Source organism: Neophocaena asiaeorientalis, unplaced genomic scaffold (genome assembly GCF_003031525.2).
Source record: "Neophocaena asiaeorientalis asiaeorientalis breed wild unplaced genomic scaffold, Neophocaena_asiaeorientalis_V1.1 scaffold479, whole genome shotgun sequence".
Lineage (NCBI taxonomy): Eukaryota > Metazoa > Chordata > Mammalia > Artiodactyla > Phocoenidae > Neophocaena > Neophocaena asiaeorientalis.
The window spans coordinates 3,596,436-3,615,580 of NW_020173774.1; the positions used below are offsets into that span (position 1 = coordinate 3,596,436).

Consider the following 19,145-nt stretch of genomic DNA (forward strand, 5'->3'; position numbering starts at 1 on the left):
AGGCACGCACCGGTGCTTCTTCCTGCCCCCGCAGCGGAATCGTCTGCCTTAAAGAGAGACAGGAGGTTAGTTTTCCAAGGAGACCCTCTCTGCCCTGGAGGACTCGGCTCTGTATTCCCTCCTCCCTCCCACCTGCCTGTACCGCTTGGTGTCTGCCTTGGAGGCCACAGTTGACTGTCTCTCTGTATATAGGGCTGCACCATAAGCAATCAGAAGCCCAAGTCAGTCAATTGGTCAGTCAACAAACACGCACTGCAGTGGCTCCGTGGGGGGCTGTGAGCGCCCTGGGAGTGGTGCTGAGCCTGGGCCATTGTGGTGCCCCCTGCGTGGTGCTGGGCATGCAGAGGCTGCTCAGTAAGCTCTTGGAGAGGAACGGCAGGAAGTCCAGAGCCAAGACCCCTGCTCCTGCCCATCTGCCTTCCACCTCCTACGTGCTCAACACTGCCACCAGGGAGCCTCCAGGGGAATCGGGGAGACTGGCCACGTCTGCAAAGCGCAGCTGTCAGGAGGGGGGGCACCACCCATGGATGTGTTCGGATCGCAGGACACAGAGGTGTATCTGCTACATTCTCTCTCTTCCTTTCATTGGTGTGTTTCTGTGTCTGTTTCTTCTGGTTGCACCTGAACAAGCCTCCTGCCGTGTGCCTGCTGGGGCTGGGGCTGGAGCCCGGACCCTTTTCTCCCCTAGAATGCCCCATGCCTACGCTGGATCCTTCTGAGTGCTTTCTTGGCTGCTGTGTCTTTGGCTGCCAGCCCTAACCTTCTGAGGCAAGTGGGATCATCCCCATTTAACAGATGAGCAAACTGAGGCCCAGAGAGTAGAGGATCCATGGTAAACTAACAGGGACGCCTAAGGCCTCTGGCTGCCGGGCACGGTTGCCTTCCGGCAGCAGGCAGGGGGTTGGCGGGGTCGGGGTGGGGGGCTTGCGGCTGAACCCGCTCTGCTTTCAATTCAGCTACGGAACCTCAGGCAGATTGTTGCACCTATCAGGGTGGGCCTGGTTTTTCATCTGCAAAATGGTGACATTGGTGGCCATCCCTCAGTGTTGCCAAGGGGATTAAATGGGCCGAGATGTAGCTCAAGCCAAGAAAGCGTCCAGATCTGGGGGAGGGGGTGTCCAGTGGAGGCTGGTTTTCTCCCTTCGCCTGGCTCCAAGTGCACTGGAGCTTCCCTGGGCCGCTGGAAGCCAGCTCTCCCATCTCCACGGCCTTCCCCCCAGCATCCACTGGAGGGCTCCCTGGAGGAAGAAGGAACCTCCTGGGTGGTCTGAGGACCAAGCAATGGGGCATCCAAGACTCCTCTTTCCATCAAGGTGGCCATCCCCCTGCGTGGGGGAGGGGAGGGGATCCGAGAAACTCACTTCCCCCTTCCTGGATCTGGGAAGGGGGCGAGAGGGCTCTCCCCCTCCACCCCGCACCTGGGAAGCCAGTGCGCTCAGTGATGTGTCCCCATCGGCGCCCCACTTCCCACACGAAGGCCCCACTTACTGAGGATGATGATAAGCCCCACGATGAAGGCCAGGGCAGCAAAGATCAGGCCCCCGTTGCGGACAGTCTCATAGTCTGAGGGAGGAGAGGGCAAGGAAGTGGGATGAGTGATCCCAGACCCCTCCCTGCAGCCAACCTGGCAGCAGCCCTACAGTAACTGGTGAAGGTGGGGGACACATAACCCAGGCCTGGGAGAGGCCAGGAACCGGGGTTACATGGGTGGGGGGGGCTCAGGAAGGGTGCGGAGGAGGGGCCCAGCAGGCTCACCATAGGAGAATGGGTCCACGTCCTCCTTGGGGCTGCCACCTGAGGAGAGAGACAGAAGTGGGTGAAGGGTGAGTCACCGACGGTGGTGTGTTTCAGCCACAGAAACTGTGGAGCTCCCATTCTTCCCATCCCAGCACCCCTAGGGGTCCAAGGGTGCCAGGCGAGGCTGGTGGAGAGACATCCACGAGTGGGGGCTGGTGAGTCCCCACTGCCCTAGGCAGCTCCCAACCATCGGCTTGGGACCAGATACTGTGCCTCCAAAGCAGGGACCCACGATGCCTGTGGAGGCCTCTGGCACCTCTGGGAGGGGCTGGTTCCTTCCTCTCCTTGCTTCATACAAAAGTAAGAAAAGACCAACAGAGGCATCTCCCATAAGACTCACCAGCAACCTCTCTCCATATAACTAATCAACTACAAGGTACTTGGCAAATATTTGTGAAGTGAATGGATGAATAAATAAATAAATAGAAACTTAACGTTCACTGAACAGAAGGAGGAAACTGAGGCCCAGTTTGAAGACTTGTCTAAAGTCCCAATAAAAGTTGGAGGCAGACCTGAGTCTTGGACCCATGTTTCTAGATTCTTCTCTCCTACGTTGCTATCCTCAAGGGGAAGCAAATTTATTTCAGAAGCATTAATATATTGTGCTTACCATGTGCCAGGCTGAGGCTAACAAAGCAGTAGCTCATTTAACCACTGTAACAACCCTATGAGGCATTAATATTCTTCCAATATAATCCATGAGAAGATGGAGGCACAGAGGGGCAAAGCAACTCACCCACAGTCACACAGCTAGAAAAGGGTCGAGCTGGGAATGAACCCAGGCAATTGGTTGTTAAGAATCTAGGTGCTTAACCCCTTTGCTGGGCTGCCTGTCACATGGTCAGGAGGAAGGAGACATTTCAAGGCCAAGTGGTTTGGTCCAGTCTCCAGCCCCAAGCAGGTATCATGGCTCTGCTTCCAGCCCTGTACACTGAGCACACTCACTGTTGGGCATCTGGAGGGCACCTGGCCAGAGCTTTTCTGCCACGGCTAGGCGTGGCCCCTTTTCTCTGCCCTACTTGAGCCCCTTCTTGGCACTAGGGCAGCAGTGCCCAAGGTCAAAGGAACGCACCAGTCGGCACCTCCCAGACTGTGCTGAACTGTGCCTGGGCCATGGGGTCTGGTGAGCCCAGCTGTCCTGGCGGTACACCCGCCCTCGGCCAGGAGAGAACAGGCTAGAGGGGGTCTGCTCCTGGGCCTGTAGAGCCTGAGGCCAAGGGAGCCTATGGGGGGCCCAGGCACCCATCACCATGCAGAAGACCTCCGAAGTTGTCTCCCCAGATTCGGTTCAGGTCTTGTTCAAGGTCACATGGGGCGTTAGTGTCAGAGCCATGAGCAAACTCACAGCTCCCCTCACCATACCAGGAACCCGTCTCCTCCCTGACCACCGCATCTTGAGCCACTGGATGAGCCAGCCCTCACCCAAAGGCCTCATCTTTTCTAGATCTGGCTCTAAGACCACCACAGACAACAGAAGGCCCACTGGATTCCAAGCCTGATCACCCTCGTTCGCAGGATGACTTCTGGGCGCGTGTCCTGAACTTGGGGGCGCTCACCCCAAAGCCAACCTGAAAAGGCTGAGCAGAGGGGCCCACTCCTGCCCCAGCCAGCCTGACCCCCATCTGCCTGCTGGTCTGAGCTTAGACAGTCCCAAAGATACATGGAACCAGGACGGATGCATGCCAGAAAGTCAAGATAGAAGCTCACCACTCCCCACCGCCCAGCAGCTCCTACTTGGTGCCCAAGGTTCCGCCATTCAAGCTAGATTTCTTTGGAGTTAAGGCAGGATCCTCTTTTAAAAGCATATTTTCTTAGCGGGAAGGCTGGCACGGGATGAGGCAGGGGCGGTGGGTACTCTTGGAAGGCAGGGGTGCCAGGAGACGGAAGAGTGGGGTCCTGCTCACCCTCCAAAGATGGTCCGAGGCACCTAATGCTTTACATGCACACACACACTCACCGTCATCTGTCGACAATCCTGCCATGTCCCCCCGCAGACGGGCACGTCCCACTGCCCTCTTCCCGCGGCCTCTGCTTCGGGGAGAGTGCCTGGCTGTGGGGTGGCCAGGGATGGGGGGGACATTAAACATTAACAGTGCCAGGTAATATTTACCCTGGTCACAAGAAAGGCCCTGCTGTGGGTAGTGGGGCTCCTGCTGAGGCATGAGGAGGTGCAGGGGCAGCAGGGGCAGGGAGGAGTTGGCCGGCTTTCCAAACCCTCCCCAGGGAAATTTCCAGAGAAGTGCCGGGGACAGATCAGCCGTGGTGTCCTTCCCCCAGCCCGAGAGGTCACGGCTGGGGCTGTGACAACGGGGAAGTGGGAGTTTCGAAATATATTCCGTGTATACTACAGCCTGGGGGGCAAGGTCGGGGGTCCCATGGAGACCCCTGACCCTAGCAGCTGCCCACCTCACCCACCGCTGTGGAGATCTCTGTTTCGGCTGATGTGTCTTGTCCGGCACTCAAGGCTCCTCTGCGGTGGTCCCAGGGTACCCGGCCCCTCCCGCCTCACAGCCCACCTGAGCCCCCCATGCACGTTCACACCTCCAGGCCTTCGCTGCCTGGGAACGCCCTTTCCTCTGTTATCTTCTTCATCCATCCAGGCTGCACCTAACAGCTCACACCTCAGTCGGTGTCATCCCTAACCAACCCCTCGTCTCCTGCAGCCTCTGGCACTCTCCTTCTCCAGCCGTGAAGCACAGCTTCCGTGCCAGTTTCCCACTGTTACACGGTAGGCTCCCTCGGGAGGGACCAAGGCCTGCCACAGGGAGAGCGACTTGTTTTCATGATTTGCAAAACACGTTCCTATTAGTTCCTTGCACTTTGTGTTATTTCCCCATTTTACAGATGAGTCATCTGAGGCACAGAGAGGGTAGGGCCCTGGCTCAAGGGCACACAGCCGTGAGAGGCAAGGTGGAGACTGAGAGCCACACCCTCAGCTTTAGGAATCAGGAAATTTCCCACACTTCCAAGGCCTCCTCCCCCCTCTACTGTGACCCCACTCACCTTGGGGACCGCAGCGCTGGGTATCCCATGGATGCTCACATTCCTAGCTGAGTTCTAATCAATCGAATTGGCTTCCAGTAGAGGCTGATGCTCAGTGGTAGCCAAAGGGCCAAGGTCAGCAGTCAGTGTCCATCAGGGGTGGGTTAGTCCTTCAAAAGGACTCCATCTATTAATCTTCCTGGAGCAGTGGCAGTGGGATCAAGGTTTGAGTTCACTTCCTGGCTCCTCCACTTGCTCAGTATGTGGCCTGTGTCAAGTTACTTAACCTCTGTGTACCTCAGTCTCCTCATCTGTAGAATGGGTTGTGATGAGGAGAAAGTGAGATGATGCAGTAAAGGGTGTGGCAGGGGGCCTGGTACACAGTAAGTGCCATCATTGTTACTGTCATACACTGTCAGACCCAGAAAAGCCAACCACCTTCCAGCAAAATGAACGTGAGGGTGAGATGGAAAGAGGAAATGTCACGGCCTGCAGACCAGGAGCCGAGACACCCATTCAGCTCCTCTGCTTTCAGGGCCAAGTGATGGATATTCATGAAAATACAACAGAGCTAACCTTTGGTAGGGGCTGAGCGTGTGTCAAGTTCTTGCACGCATTGTCCTGCCGAATGCACGTTTGCTCCATTCCACAGATAAAGAAACTGAGCTGGTCATTGACTCCACAATGACCCTGAAGGTGGCCAGGGCAGCGCCATGATCCCCACTGGGCAGCCCAGGAAGACTGAGGGCAGGGAGGTTGAGGGATTTGCCTGAAACACCCAGTCAGGGACAAAACCAGAGCTAGAAAGCCCCCATAGCTGTACTCCCAAAACTCCTGGGGCCCTCCACACAGACACTGGTACCTCCTTATTATACATTATCTTGGTATCTTAGTACATTTTGTCCATCTTTGTAAGCCACTGTGGATTCTTTCTGGAGTATAAAAATAGGTAGAAAGTTGATAGATAGATAGATGATAGATAGATAGATAGATAGATGATAGAAGACAAGAGAAATAAATCAGTAGCTGCGTTTTTAACTCTATATGCAAGGCACTGTTCTAAACACTTTACAAAAGTTAACTCATGTAATCATCACAGCAGCTCTATGAGGCAAGGAAGGCATTATTATCATCCCCATTTTATAGATGAAGAAACTGAGGTACAGAGAAGTAAAATAACTTGCCAGAGGTCAGGCAGCTACGAAGTGGGGGAACCAAGCTCTGAACCCAGCAGTCTGGCTTCAGAGTTCCTGCAGGTGGACAGACACACAGGTGGACACACAGACAGAAAGGGGGCTGTTGCACAAGTTGCCTTCCCAGCTCTTGCAGTTCAGAGATGCTGGGAGCAGAGATGACAGCACGCCCAGGACCCATACCGAGATGCCCTTGTCTAGAAATCCCGCCTCTCCTTGTTTCTGCTTTTCCTGTACTCCTGGGGAGCTGGGGGTGCACTTGAAAGTGATGGGGTGGACACCTGCGTCAGAGTCTGAGAAGGTGGGGGGATGGGGTTCAGCGGACTCACCCAGGTACCACCTGTCCATGGCAGGAGCTGCTGGCTGTGTCCTCAGTGGAAGAGAAAGTTATGAGGTGCTAGTGACCCAGGGCCTGGATGGGAAGAGTGGCCCTCTCTCCCTCCACACCCGAGCCGAGCCCACGGGCAGGAAGAGACAAAGGCAGGGAGGAGGCACTAGCAAGGGAGCCCTCATCTCGTGCCTGCCCGCCTGCTTGCCGGGGCAGGCTGGGCCAGGATCCACGTGAGTGGGGGAGATTCTCTGACCTCCAAGGTGACCTGAGGAAGGGGGAAGCTGTGAGCCACAGCAAACAGTGGGAGTGGGACGGCAGAGCACTGGGGAGAGATGCCACAGCCAGCAGCCCCCGTGCAGCCCCAGGTGCCTGCAAAGGTCACCAGGAGCCAGGAGGGCACTGGCCGGGGCCACAGCCCGTGGAATCAGAGCCCTTGCTCTCCACCTGCCCCTGAGGCGGCTGAGGGAGACACTCAGGGGCACGTGTGGGTCCCCCCGGGGCCTTTACTCAGCGACACCTCACTGCTCCAGCCCAGTCAGGCCTTAGCCCTGATGATCCTGCCTTGAGGGCCTGTTCTCCAGCTAGGAATCCCCTGGGACTGGGCAGAACTGCAGCAGGTCCTTGGAAGCTGCCCTGGGTGAGGAGGGAATGTGTCCAGGCCATGGCCCGGGGCACCAGCTACAGCCTCCTGTGTCACCCTGGGACCTGGGCAGAGATGGGGAGCCGCTGGGGCTGGGAGAGGGAGCCAGTGTGTGACCCACCCTTCCTCAGCTGGGAACCCCCACTTAGCGCCCAGTGACTTACCTGAGGCTATGATGTCAGATCCGCCCAGCGGCCCAGCAGGAGATACCAGCAGCTTAGCGAGGCCTCTGAGGGCTGCTGGTTGGTGCCACAGCGCGGGGAGGACGGAAGACAGCACTTCCAGTAGGAAGGCAGGTATGCAGGGCCGGCCTCCCAGCTGGAGCCAGGAGCCAACCATGGGAGCAGGAAGGCAGAGCAGCCCCTACCCTGGCTCAGGCAAGACCCTGTTCCCTGGCCGCTGAAGCCCCTGACAGGGCCTGGAGCAAGGCCTCTGACCGAGGGGGAAGCGGGGCGGCGGGGGGATGAACTGGGAGATTGGGGTTGACACATATACACTATTAATACTATGTATAAAACAGACAGCCAATGAGAACCTACTGTATAGCACAGGGAACTCTGCTCAGTGCTCCGTGGTGACCTAAATGGGAAGGAAATCCAAAAAAGAGGGGATATATGTATACGTATAGCTGATTCACTTTGCTGTACAGTATAAACTAACACAATATTGTAAAGCAACTATACTCCAATAAAAAAAATAAAATATAAGTGGCCACAGAGAAAGAAAAAAAAATAAGCAGTCTGTGTGGCTCACTTAGGACCACAGGATCGTCCTCAGGTCCCTTCCTTGTGGGTCGCCCTGCTCGGCCATCCCAACACAGACACTGAAAAGCAGGGTCTGGCAGGTGCTGGTCTGGCCCCAGACACTGACCCTTGGCTCTGGTCAGATGACACCCACCACTCTGTCCCTCCTTAGCAAAGCTTCCTGCCCTGAGCGAGTGACTCATGACACCCCTCAGAGCTGCCCGGGCTGGAAAACACTCTGGAAATAGAGACAGGCAGGCCTGGAGGGGGTTGTCTGACTGGGCTGAGATCTGTCCTGGGGGGCCACCCCCCCAGCAGGCAGCCCTGCCTCCAGGCTCCTCGTCCCTTCCCCACGAGGCAGGGGCCCACCTGCCCAGGGACCCAGCTTCTCACAAGACCAGGCCTAGTCACACGTTCCCAAGTGGAAACCTGCGTGCTCACGGCCCAGAGCGCCAAGCAGACATTCCCCAGGTTGGGCACTTGGAGAAGTTCCTAAATCTTGGGGCTAGATGGGCCTTTAGTCCCAGTCTAGTTACCCGTCCAAAAATGTCAGTGGTCTCAAGAGTGGAGACCTCAGCCAGAAATACCCCCATCACACACACACACACACACACACACACACACACACACACACACACACACACATTCCCAGACACTAACGCTGTGAAGAAAGACATCTCCATCCCAAATGGAGACCCTGCATCATAGACTAACCAGAAAGGGCCTCCAGGGTCATCCCACCCAACGCCCTCACTTCACTAAGGGTTCCCTCTCCTGCTTACGCTCTGAGGGCTCAGAGTGTAAGCCAAAGCCCTTTCTGTGTCCTGGAAGCCCATCTTTATCTGGCTTCTAGATACAGGGCTGACCTCTCTGACGTTGTCTCCAATGACTTCTCTGCCCCTTCTCCCCACTCCAGCCATACTGGTCCCCTTTACGGTCCTCTAATCCTCCAGACACGCTCCTGCCTCAGGACCTTCACACAGCTATTCCCTCTTCCTGAAGACTCTTCCTCCAGAGGACTTCCTGGCTGAATTTGCTCAGGTCATTCTTCAAAGACTGACTCCAAAGACCCTTCCTTGCATCCCCGCCTAGTATTTACACACCCACTCTGCAACATTTCAAATTCGGGTACTTTTTTTGTAGCACTTACTATATCTGATTAAGTACCTATTTTCCTTATCTTGTTTCTCATTTCTCTCCTAAGAAAAACTTAAGCGCCAGGAGAGCAAGGAGTTTTGTTGGTTCTGTTCATTCCTAGATCCCCAGTGCCTAGAACAGGGCCCGGCACTTAGTGGATCCCTAGTTTCGTTAAATGAATGGATTAGTTCCAGAGGTGAAATAATTTTGCCAGCTGCATAGGCAGACCCACAACTTGCCTAATGCAGCCTCTTCCCATGAAATCACCTGTAATAAGTAGCAAGAACTAGTTTGTCCCCACGGAGAGACAGCACACCCCACCCCCAGCAGACAGCTTCCCCAGAGTCCTTCCTGGGGAGTTCCCCGGCCCCGGCCCTCTGCTTCCCTCCAGCGCTTCACCTGGAGCCCTGCAGCAATTTTCATAAAAATGTTCGTTTGTCCCTTCAGGGGAAGCCAGATGTTAAGAGTCAAGGAGGTCCTGCCCCTCTCACCTCACCCACAACCAAGTCCTTCCTTGTCCTGACTGAGGTCATCAGCCTGGCTGACACTGGGGACAGGGACCCCGCCCCCGTCAGAGACACTCTACAGCCTTCCAGGGAGGCCCTGGTTCCTTCAGCCTGGATCATGGTCACGATCCCCCGGAGAGAAGCCCAGGGAAGCCTCCCCCCACGCATCTCTGCGAGCAACACAGGGGTCCCTTGCAGATAGATGCACCCATGCTTAAATCCTGTTGCATCCTGACTCCTTACTACGGATTGCGTGATGCTGGGGAAGGTTACCTCTCCGAGTCCTCTTCTCCCATCTGTAAAATTGGATGATAGCACCTACCTTGCAGGGCTGTCGCAGGAATAGATGTGATGTAGGTAGAAGGCCTGGCCAAGAGGGTCCTGATAAGTGCCAGCTTCACTACCCTCACCCTGAGCTGACCCTCCAGTGTCCTTGTGGACACTTGCTGTAATCCCTTCCCTGGGCTCAGTCGCCAGTGGGGTGATCTTTAAAGCAGGCTCTTGGGGCACCTTTCCGTCCCGGACCCTCAGCATGATCTCTGCCAGCCAACCACCCATCCGGCATCCCCAGCCTTCCCTTCTTCCCCCGAAACCCCATGCAAAACGGCTGTTCCCTGCTGGCATCTGGCCCTACCTCTTGTTCTTCCAGTCTTTTCTGAGATATGGGGGCAACTGGGGTGGGAGCACCACTCTTCCATCCTGGAAAGACCACAAGGCAAAGACCCCCAAGCCCTCCTCCTTTGCCTGTTGTTCCAGGCTAGAGCCAAAAAGGGGCGCACTCTGCTGTTTTCCCCAAGACCCAGAAATCAAGGAGCAATTTGGGAGGTATGGAGAGGCAGTCCCAGCCCCCAGATCCCTCCTTCAGTGCTGCCTGTCCAGAGGCACAGTGTCCTCAGTTGCCGTGCCTCAGCCTCTCCTGTCTTCCCCCAGCAGGCCTCCTTTGTCTCCGGATTCCTCAGCCTTGGGCAACCGTCTGGGGTGGTCATGGTTGGGCTCGTGAGGTAGGGAGTTAACAGACTGGGACATCGGCTGAGCTTTGTCTCCCTGGTGCTCAAGAACCAGCAATGAGGCGAGGGCCCTCATCACCAGTCTCCTCGAGATGGGATCCTCCAGATTCACCTGCCCTGGGTGTGGGGGGCTGCACGGCAGAGGGCACAGCCTTGGACTCCAGGCCCCCAGCCAATCCTCCTGGTGCTGGCTCACAGCTGGAGAGAAGCCAGAAGCCCCTAGAAAGCCCCAATTCCCGGCTCAGGTCCATCTTCAGCTGCATGGCATGTGTGGTCACTCGGCAGGGAAGGTGGTGGCTCTCAGGCCCCATCTGTGTTGCCCAGATGTCCCGAATCCCAAGGAACACTGGCTCCTGTCTCCTGCTGTGGCTGTGGATGCCAGGGTCCCTGGGGTCTTATAAGGCAGAGCTGGGAGGGGGTGGGCCCTGGAGGGTCCATTCCTTAATCGTTGGCTTCAAGATGGCGCAAGCCATGGGGCACACAGGTCCTGGGAGCTGCCAAAGGGCAATGTACTCAGAGTCAAGGTCGCCCAAGTCTTTCTGCTCCCTGAGCAGGCAGGAGATGGGGACGTCCCCTTCTGCTTCTACAGCTGGTGACAAGGGCAAAGCCGTTTGACCCACCTCTCCCACAGTGAATACCCTGGAGAGAAATGCATTCTTGACTTTTCTAAGTCACGTCTGGGTTTGAACTAGAACGGAGGCTGTTTCTCTCCAGCTGCAGCCCTTCTCCTTCCAGTAACTACATCCCTCCCTACCTCTGAAAGGCAGGTCCCAACTCACTACCTCCAGGAAGACCTCCAGGATCAAGCCTGCCCCTTGCCGCTCCCACCCTTCCTCCATGACCTTCTGGATTCCACTGACATGGCCCAAATGGCTCACACCTGGCTTTGTAATCATCTTCGGCATTTATTTCACAAGACTACCAGGTCTATTCTGGCTTTTTCGAGGACACAGATCATGGGGTCTGTTAAATGTCTGTCTTCACTGAGTCTGGTGCCCATCTCGGATCACTTGGTAACAATTCCATCCATTTTATGGTTCTTGATTGTTCCAAAGAACTCTTGCCTGTTTGATCTGCTTCGTTCTGTCCAACGACTTAGTCAAGCAAGTTTTGAGATACCCATCCTACAGAAGAGGAATCTCCCATGGTATGTGGACAAGTCAAAACTTGAACCCCAGTTTAAAAGACAGAAGGGGAACCCTGCTATCAAAGAAAGAGCACATAAGGAACTGGCTGGTAATATAAATATTAATAACGTGGACAAAAAAATGTTGCCTGCCATATTTTAGTAAACAATGAATGTTGCCCACCATCAAACCATTGGCCACTGCTGGTGACAGTACACCCTGAGGGGGATATAGGGTGAAGAAAAACAGGATACTGGCCCTAGGCAGTTAAGATAAATATCAAAGGAATAATTTCAATGAGCCCAGACTCATGCATCTTCCCACACGTAGAAAGGCACTAAAATCCTTAACTTGGGCTGCCTGGTTTTTGTGATTAGCAGTGATCTTTTCATGTTTAGCTGTACATGGTTTTTGTTTGTTTGTTTGTTTGTTTTTCAGTAAAGACTCCTATATATCCTGGCTTCTCCCTTACCTCTTTGGAACAGCTCCGCAGAGCTATCTGAGAGGCTGTCTTCCACACCATAGTCCTCAGTAATACCCCCAAATGACACATAATTCTCAACTTTTAGGTTGTGTGTTATTGTAGACAATAACATAATATCTACACATAAAATTTTCAGTGTTTTTATGTCCATCGTGTCACTCTGACCCTGTGAGGTAACAGGAAAGATATTGATAAGCCCATTGGACAGTTGAGGAAACCAAGGCTCCCAGGTGTACACAGGAGCCCAGCTTACCCCATGGCTAGGAAGGACTTCATTTTGCAGAGAAGGAAACTGACAAAGATGCTGGGGTCCGCCCCGGATCACACAGCTGGAGGGAACACAAGGAAATGTCCTGAGCCTCTTTCTGTTCCACCAAGCCACCCCCAAGCCTGGCTGGGAGGCAGGAACCCACTCATCTGGATGATACAGGGGGCCCACCACCTGGCAGCCCCTAACACCCCAAGTCCTTCAGGATACCTGATCGCGCCACCACCTGCTCTGCGATCCCTGCCTTGGAAAGTGCCCCACTATTGTGCAACCAGGCACGGGGCTGGGGCTGGGGCTGGCTCTATAAAGTCAGCAGCTGGCTGGCTTGAGCTGGCTGATCCTGGCCCCCTGGAGTTCAACTGTGACAGCAATGAATCACACTAATGGTGAGAGGTGGCCGCTCTCCCTCTCTGTGGCCTAGAGATAGGTATTTCCAAGGCTCCTCCCCTGGCTCAGGCAAACACACCTGACCTACCCCCCACCATCTATCTCACTCTCTCTGGGCCCGGGGTGAGGCAGAACTACCAGGGACAAGGTTGGGTGAACCAGACAGAGCTGGACCACTCTCCCACCCTGGCTCTGCCAGCCCATGATCCTGCGGAGGGCAGAACCCTCCTCCCCACAAGAAGAGAAGGAGCCCGCTGACCTTGGGGTGTGCTTCAGCCTGGCATCCCCCTCACCCACCCCTCTCTCCCTGCTGCTTGCACTGTGCCTCTGACTCTCTTCCAAGAACAATTTGGCAAGTTCCTATCCACAACCTGCAAAAAAAAAAAGGGATGGGGAGGGCCACAGCCCAGGGGGACAGAGAAGGCAGACTGACCTTTTTTTATGTGGTACTAAGTAGCACCAACAGCTCTTGCAAATAGACTTGAAAATCTTTGGAGTGAAATTCATGGGGAGGTGGGGAGCAGCGGGTACAGCCAGGAGGTGAAACGTGCAGGACACCTGAGATCTCTGAGACCCTTCTGGGAACTGGCACAGCACGACAGCTTTCCTGTTCAACCGAGTTACATCTACTATACTCAGCCAAATCACAAATATAAGTTGCGTGCCTAGAGGCTGAGTGGACAGACGCAGTCCTGCCTGCACGGAATTCTGGCCCAGAAGGAAGACACACATTAAGCAGTGACCCATGCCTGGATTCCGGATTCTTCTGCCCTGGCCCTGCAGTGCTAGACCAAAGAGGAAGAAGCAGCTCATCCATTGGTTGGGAGGTGAGGGGGTCGTCAATTCAGGCCCGGACACTTAGGTCATTCTGGGTAGGTTCTCAGAGTCCATCTTGCCTAGGGGATCCTATCTGCTGGTTATTTTCCCTCACCTCGAACACTTCCAGTGACTGGGAGCTCACTCCAGTCTGGGATCACCGTAGCCTGGGGACTAAGCACTCACTCACAATAGGCCAAGTGTTACCTCCTGCTCACGTCCAGCTGATGGGCCTGGGTCCTCTCCTCTGTGGCACAGGGTCACACTGGCTTGGAGCTGGATTGGCCTGGGCTAGACCCTGGCTTTGACACCAGCAGTGCGAACTCAGGCAAGATCCACCAAGCCTCAGTTTCCTCATCTGTAAAATAGGGATGCCATCATACAGAGTCGTGAGTTCTGAATGAGTTGGTACACGTGAAGACCTCAGCCCAGTGTTTGGCACATAGTAAGTGCTTGATAAATGTTAGCTGCATCCATTCGTTCGTTATTGTCATTATTTTGATCGCCAGTTTCTTTGACTGTTCTTTACGTGTCTTGTTTCCAGATCACTCACCTCTCACAGGACTCTCCTCAGAGCAGTTCAGCTCGTTTATGCCCTGAAGGGACCGCCAGGCTCCGGAAGCAGCCTCACCAGCCCAGACGATCCTCTTCCTCTATCTGGATATCAGCCTCCTGAAGAAGGAAGCCAGGCCACGTGTGTACTATAAAGAGCTCTGGAGACAGGCAGCCTGGGCTCAACTCCTAGCTCCTCTACCTGCCAGCCTTGTGGCCCTAGACCAGTTACAAGTTTATCAGAGAGAATCTACAACGTGAACATCTAGCTCAGCGATCACGCTGGATTACCAGCAGGAAAAATAGGTAGGTTCTCAGAGTCTGCCAGAGTAGAGGTAACCATCTTCTATCTATGCTAGAGATGCGAACTACCATTCCCTATTGTTAACATAATTATTATGAGAAAAATCAGAACCTCCCCGCTGGACTTCCTTACACTTATTTCTGTAGTTTGTTTTCTTTTCAATAATGAATGTGGGGAGGTACCCACCAACTTTTGTGTACCTGGGGCCTCTAAGGATCTTCATCCAGCCTTCCTCTGAAATTGCTGCAAAGCCTACCAATTCCCTGACACATAGTGAGTGTTCCATGATTGGGGGGTCATTAGCTTATTCCCAAAGTTTAAGCATGACCAGAGATGTTTTAACCATCATGATCTCTGGGTTGACAATGCCGAGCTTGACCTCAACTATAAGCCTCAGTCTTTTCAAGGACCTGGGGGACCGAGGGCCTAAGCGGTGGAGAAGGAGGACAGGCAACACGGATGTCCCAGGGGTGGCCAGGCGTGAGTGGCTAGACCCCCAAGTCCCTCAGGACCCATGCCTTGTTGAGTCTGCAGCTCCAAACAACTCAAGAAATCTAGGCAGACCCTATGAAGACTTTTTTGAGAACGTAAGGTGTTGCAGGCATTCTTAGGTCAGAACAAGACATAGCCCTTGCCCTCTAGGATTCGGGTCTCACGATAAAGACACATAAGACACGTAGAGATGGGGGCCACACATGGGCGTCCTCCAAGGGAATCAGCTCACAGCTGTATTTGTTTGCCCAACAGTACTTTTTAAAAAGCTGAATCGGAATGTCTTTGGGAGGATGCTCGAGGTGACCCCAGGTCCCTATGCTCCCCGTCTATTGTGTCACTACGAGACAGACATTATCCAACGGGCCTCTACAGTTGTGATCCAAGGCACAGAGCATTAAACATGAAGATAAAGGCAGGAACCAGTGTGACTGGAGCACAGAAAGAAGGGACTCATCTACCTTAAGTCCAAGAAGGCTTCACAGAGGAGGGGGTATTTGGGTTTAGAGAAAGATGAAAGGGTAAAAGGGCTTTGATCATAACCCAAGTAACCCACCCACACCCCTCTTTGTCAGGTCCTTAGGTAGTGGCCCCAGACTTGACCAAAGGGACAGGTGAGAACCTTTCCTTCCAGGCCAGCAAGCCCTCGGTCAAGCCATCGTGATTCTCTTCTCTCCAGGGCATGTGGGAGGCACAGGTCCAGCTATGGGGTGGAGCCTGAACCCAATGACTGGGGGCAGAAGCAGAGGGAGGAAGGGGTGAGGAGGAAGGGTGCGGGTAAAGGAGGGGAGAGGAAGGGGAGGCACGAGGAGAAACAGGGGAGGAGCTAAGTGGTCAAGCAGCGGAAATAAACCCACCCCCGGAAATAAAACACCTCCCAGCTGGCCCTGCAGCTGCCTCCCTCTGACCGAGGAAACGGTCCCTTTAGCCCTTCAAGCACCACAGACCCTACAAATATTCAAGTTCTTTCACAGAAAGGAAAGCACCTCAGAGCCACTAGGAAATAAGTGGTATTTTATTCCTTTTCGTCGCTGTTGAGGAGAGGTCACGACACAGAGAACAGCAGTCCTGGTCACAGCGGCACGGTTTAGTTAGTTTCCACGAGAACACGATGAGCGGGAGGGGCGGGGTCTGATTTTCCACTCTCTTCACCAGCTTCACCCTTGTGCTGTTCCCCCTGCAGCAGGGCTGTGCGGAGCCCTGCCGGGTCCCTAACCCGCAGCACAGCCGCTGCACTTGCCGTTCTGGCCGGTGACAGGCGAGCAGAGGGTGCAGGAGCCCCCGCTGCTGCCTGGCCAATGGGATGTGGACAGAGAAGCAAAGGACCCCTGCTCTCCCAGCTGCCCCTCCCCAGAGCACCGGCCCCAGCTGAATGCACCCCTTCAGCCATCACCTGCCAGAGCCCCAGTCCAGGGGCAGGAGTCTGAGTCCAGACGAGCTGGGCTATAGATGGGCATCTTGGGAGCAGGAAAGGCTGGAGAAGGGGGTGGGGTTCCAGAGCCCACGGGGTTATTGCTGAGAAGATATGCAAGGGGCACGTTCCCCAGGGGCGGAGTAAGGTGGGGCAGATGGGCACCAGGGAAGGGGTGTAGCTGCCCGAGGGCAAAGTGGGCTTATCAGCTCCTTGCTGGGAACCTCCCACTGCCAAGAGACCTCAGAACAGACTCGGTCCAGGGACAAGTATGGAAGCAAGGTTCTTATAAAAGGAGTGAAGACGGGCCATGTAGAAGGATCACGAAGGTGATGTAAACCTTCCCAAGTCCCAAGCCAATCGGAGACTCCGCCCGTGCCCAACCCCTCCATCCACCCCTAAATCAAGAGAAGGAACTGGCCTCTTAGGGACAAAGCAGACTCCCGGGAGTGGAAGGTGATGGGGCCATGGAGAGCAGAGACGAGCTGACAGCCACATGGCTCAGCTCCTACCCAGGAAAGTGGGGCCAGGTTCACTAAGATACAATGTCATCCACGAACAAGCAGCCACAAAGACCACATCATCAGACAGACACACACACACAGACACATGTCACAGGAGGGGGACGAGACCACAGGCTGCAGGGAGGCAGGGATTGCATCATCAAGTTGAGGACAGGTGTCGAGGGGTTGGGGAGAGGGTGGGGGACGCACAAGGTCTTGGCTTCTCCTGGGGAAAGTTCTGTTGCTGAAGTGGCCGGTTTTCTTAAGCATCAGAAATTTGCATCTAAAGGTTCAAGCAGCTGCCTTCAGGTTCTGGAGGTTAAAGTGAGAGAGAATTTAAATTAAAACGAAACTCTGGCTTCCTTTCAAAACTCTTTACCTGCTCCTCTCCCAGCCATTAATTAGGACAGACCCTCTGCCCACGGAAACTCCCAAGATGAGACCCACTCTGAGTGCCTTGTTCTCAGCAAATCACGGAGGACGAGCCTGAGAAGCAGGGCCAGGAGATGAAGGTGGAGGAGAGTGTGGAGCTCAGGAGAAGGGCTCTCTCAGGGGGATAGAACCTGGTAGATGTGGAAAGGAGATTGTTAAACCCGGGATTTCTATCTCAGGACACCTCCAAGAATCGCTCACAGTCCTGAGACTCAGGAAAACAGGGTTTCTGAGGAAGTTCTAGTAAAAAAAAAAAAAAAAAGACAACTGCTAGCTCAAGGCTCTCTCCCTGGAGCCTTCCCACACCGCTCCCCAGATTCCGAGCTGGCAGCTGCCATGACATAGACAGAACACCGAGCTGCAGCTGGGATGCCTGCCTCCTGGATTGGATCTATGGCCACGTCAAACTGAGGCATCTTTAACCTTCCCGAGGCCCAGCTAGAAGAGAGGAGGTAATGAGCCCCACTCTGCCCACCCTTAGGAAAGAATTCAAATGCTCCACAAGTACCCTGTGTTATTACCGTGATGGTAAAAGCTGGTGTATCAGGCATTTTACATCCAGAAATCTCCTTTAACTTACAATTTAGGATAAAGTATATCCCTTATTTGTGTGGAAAAAAAGGCAGAAGTGAGCTGATAGAAGACTGATCCCCGCCACGCCCCAGTATATTCCAGGGTATGTTACAAAGGGAGACGGGCAGGGGCAGAGGGGTGTAGTGAAATGCAGCACTCAACTACAAAGCTCTGAGCTCGAGTTCCAGCCGGTTACTTACTATATGTATGGCTACTCTGTCTGACCTCAGTTTCTTCATCTGTAAAATGGGGCTAAACCCTACCTGTCCTTCTTACATCTTCTGGCAGGCTTGAGTGAGTTTGTGTTTGTGGCAGCATTTTGAAAACTGTAAAGCATTTATTACTTTCCTGCATTACTGTTGATATAATGAACAATGGAAACGGATACTAAATAGAACTAGAAACAGTGCCCCTAAACGTCAAGAACTGATAATGCTGGTATGGGGGGGTCATATACTATTCTCCCTACTTTTACGTAGGGTTGGAAAGTTTAAAAATAAAATGTTAACTTTAAAAAGTAGCCTGAAGTTACTCTCTGAATCATCACTGAAAGCCATTATCTTTATGCTACGTTGATATTAGAAGTATTTCACTGACTCTAATTCTCTTCCAAGTCATGCCCACGTGGTAGCTAGGATGGCACCCTATCAACTTGACCGCTGGGTTGGCATGGAAGCTCTATTTCCCGACTGCTCATTCTGTGTGTGTGTGGTACACCTGGGAGGTTTCAATCCGTCTGTCTCATCACCCTTCAGACATGAGCCTCCTGAGAGTACAGCTCATAATAAAAGCTGGGCGTGTTGCAAGAGCTAGCCCAGTTCTTCCCTGATGACTCCTCGGCCGGACTTCACTCAGAACAGTGATGGTGACAGGAAGATGCAGGCGGACAGTATCTTACCTTTGTGCCTGAGGGCTGCACTTCAGTTCTCTGCTTTCTGGGGCTCCGTTGCTGGAAAGAGAACCAGAATGGAGGGTAGTACATGAACCCCTCACCCCAGCGGGCCACCCCCTGCCACAGCCGTGACTGTGCCTGTCTCTGGGGGAACCTGACCTGCACAGCAAAGGTGACTCATGTGGATTTCGAGTCAGACAGACCTGGGGCAGATCCTTGTCCTGTTATTCGCTTGTTAGAGAACCTGGCACGTTCCTTAACTTTTCTGAGTCCCTTGGTTGTAAAATGTGGAGAGTGACGCCTACCCCAAGGGGCTGTGTGCCCATTAAATGAGAAGTGAAGCACTTTGTATCATGCCAAACACTAAAAAGATTCCCTGTAAATAGCAGCCATCAGGGGCAGCAGCCTGTTGGTGGAGGGGAGGGAGTGATGCAGAGCAGAGGCCCCGGGGACCTCCCACTCTGGCACTATGGAAGCACGTCTGACCGGCCAGCTCTCAAGAGACGACGGCACCTGGCAACCGTCCCCGACCCTCAAGCTGTAGGAGAACCCTTGCCCATTCCCTCCA

At 54.1% G+C, this 19,145-nt stretch overlaps 2 protein-coding genes and 1 long non-coding RNA gene across 4 annotated transcripts in view; all 3 read right to left on the reverse strand.

The window, feature by feature from the left end:
• FXYD2 (FXYD domain containing ion transport regulator 2) overlaps window positions 1-5,144 on the reverse strand; it is a 5,872-nt gene extending 728 nt beyond the window's left edge. Inside the window, exons 1-5 of one of the 2 annotated variants that reach the window (XM_024751751.1) lie at window positions 4,801-5,144; window positions 3,755-3,847; window positions 1,756-1,794; window positions 1,489-1,563; window positions 11-47 (exon numbers count right to left, since the gene is read on the reverse strand). In XM_024751751.1, the coding sequence (XP_024607519.1) occupies window positions 11-47; window positions 1,489-1,563; window positions 1,756-1,794; window positions 3,755-3,779 (176 nt within the window). In that variant the 5' untranslated portion in view covers window positions 3,780-3,847; window positions 4,801-5,144. Of the gene's footprint in view, window positions 1-10; window positions 48-1,488; window positions 1,564-1,755; window positions 1,795-3,754; window positions 3,848-4,338; window positions 4,409-4,800 lie in introns of those variants that run through there. The other variant, XM_024751750.1, reaches the window with a different exon arrangement.
• An 819-nt stretch (window positions 5,145-5,963) lies between these two features.
• On the reverse strand, window positions 5,964-7,449 carry LOC112403977 (uncharacterized). The gene is made up of 2 exons (XR_003004024.1): window positions 6,302-7,449; window positions 5,964-6,029 (listed from the first exon to the last, which is right to left on the reverse strand). It is a non-coding gene; the product is annotated as an uncharacterized LOC112403977 (long non-coding RNA).
• An 8,311-nt stretch (window positions 7,450-15,760) lies between these two features.
• FXYD6 (FXYD domain containing ion transport regulator 6) overlaps window positions 15,761-19,145 on the reverse strand; it is a 29,851-nt gene continuing 26,466 nt past the window's right edge. The window contains exons 7-8 of the mRNA XM_024751753.1: window positions 18,584-18,634; window positions 15,761-16,992 (exon numbers count right to left, since the gene is read on the reverse strand). Of these exons, the coding sequence (XP_024607521.1) occupies window positions 18,606-18,634 (29 nt within the window). The 3' untranslated portion in view covers window positions 15,761-16,992; window positions 18,584-18,605. The remainder of the gene's footprint in view (window positions 16,993-18,583; window positions 18,635-19,145) is intronic.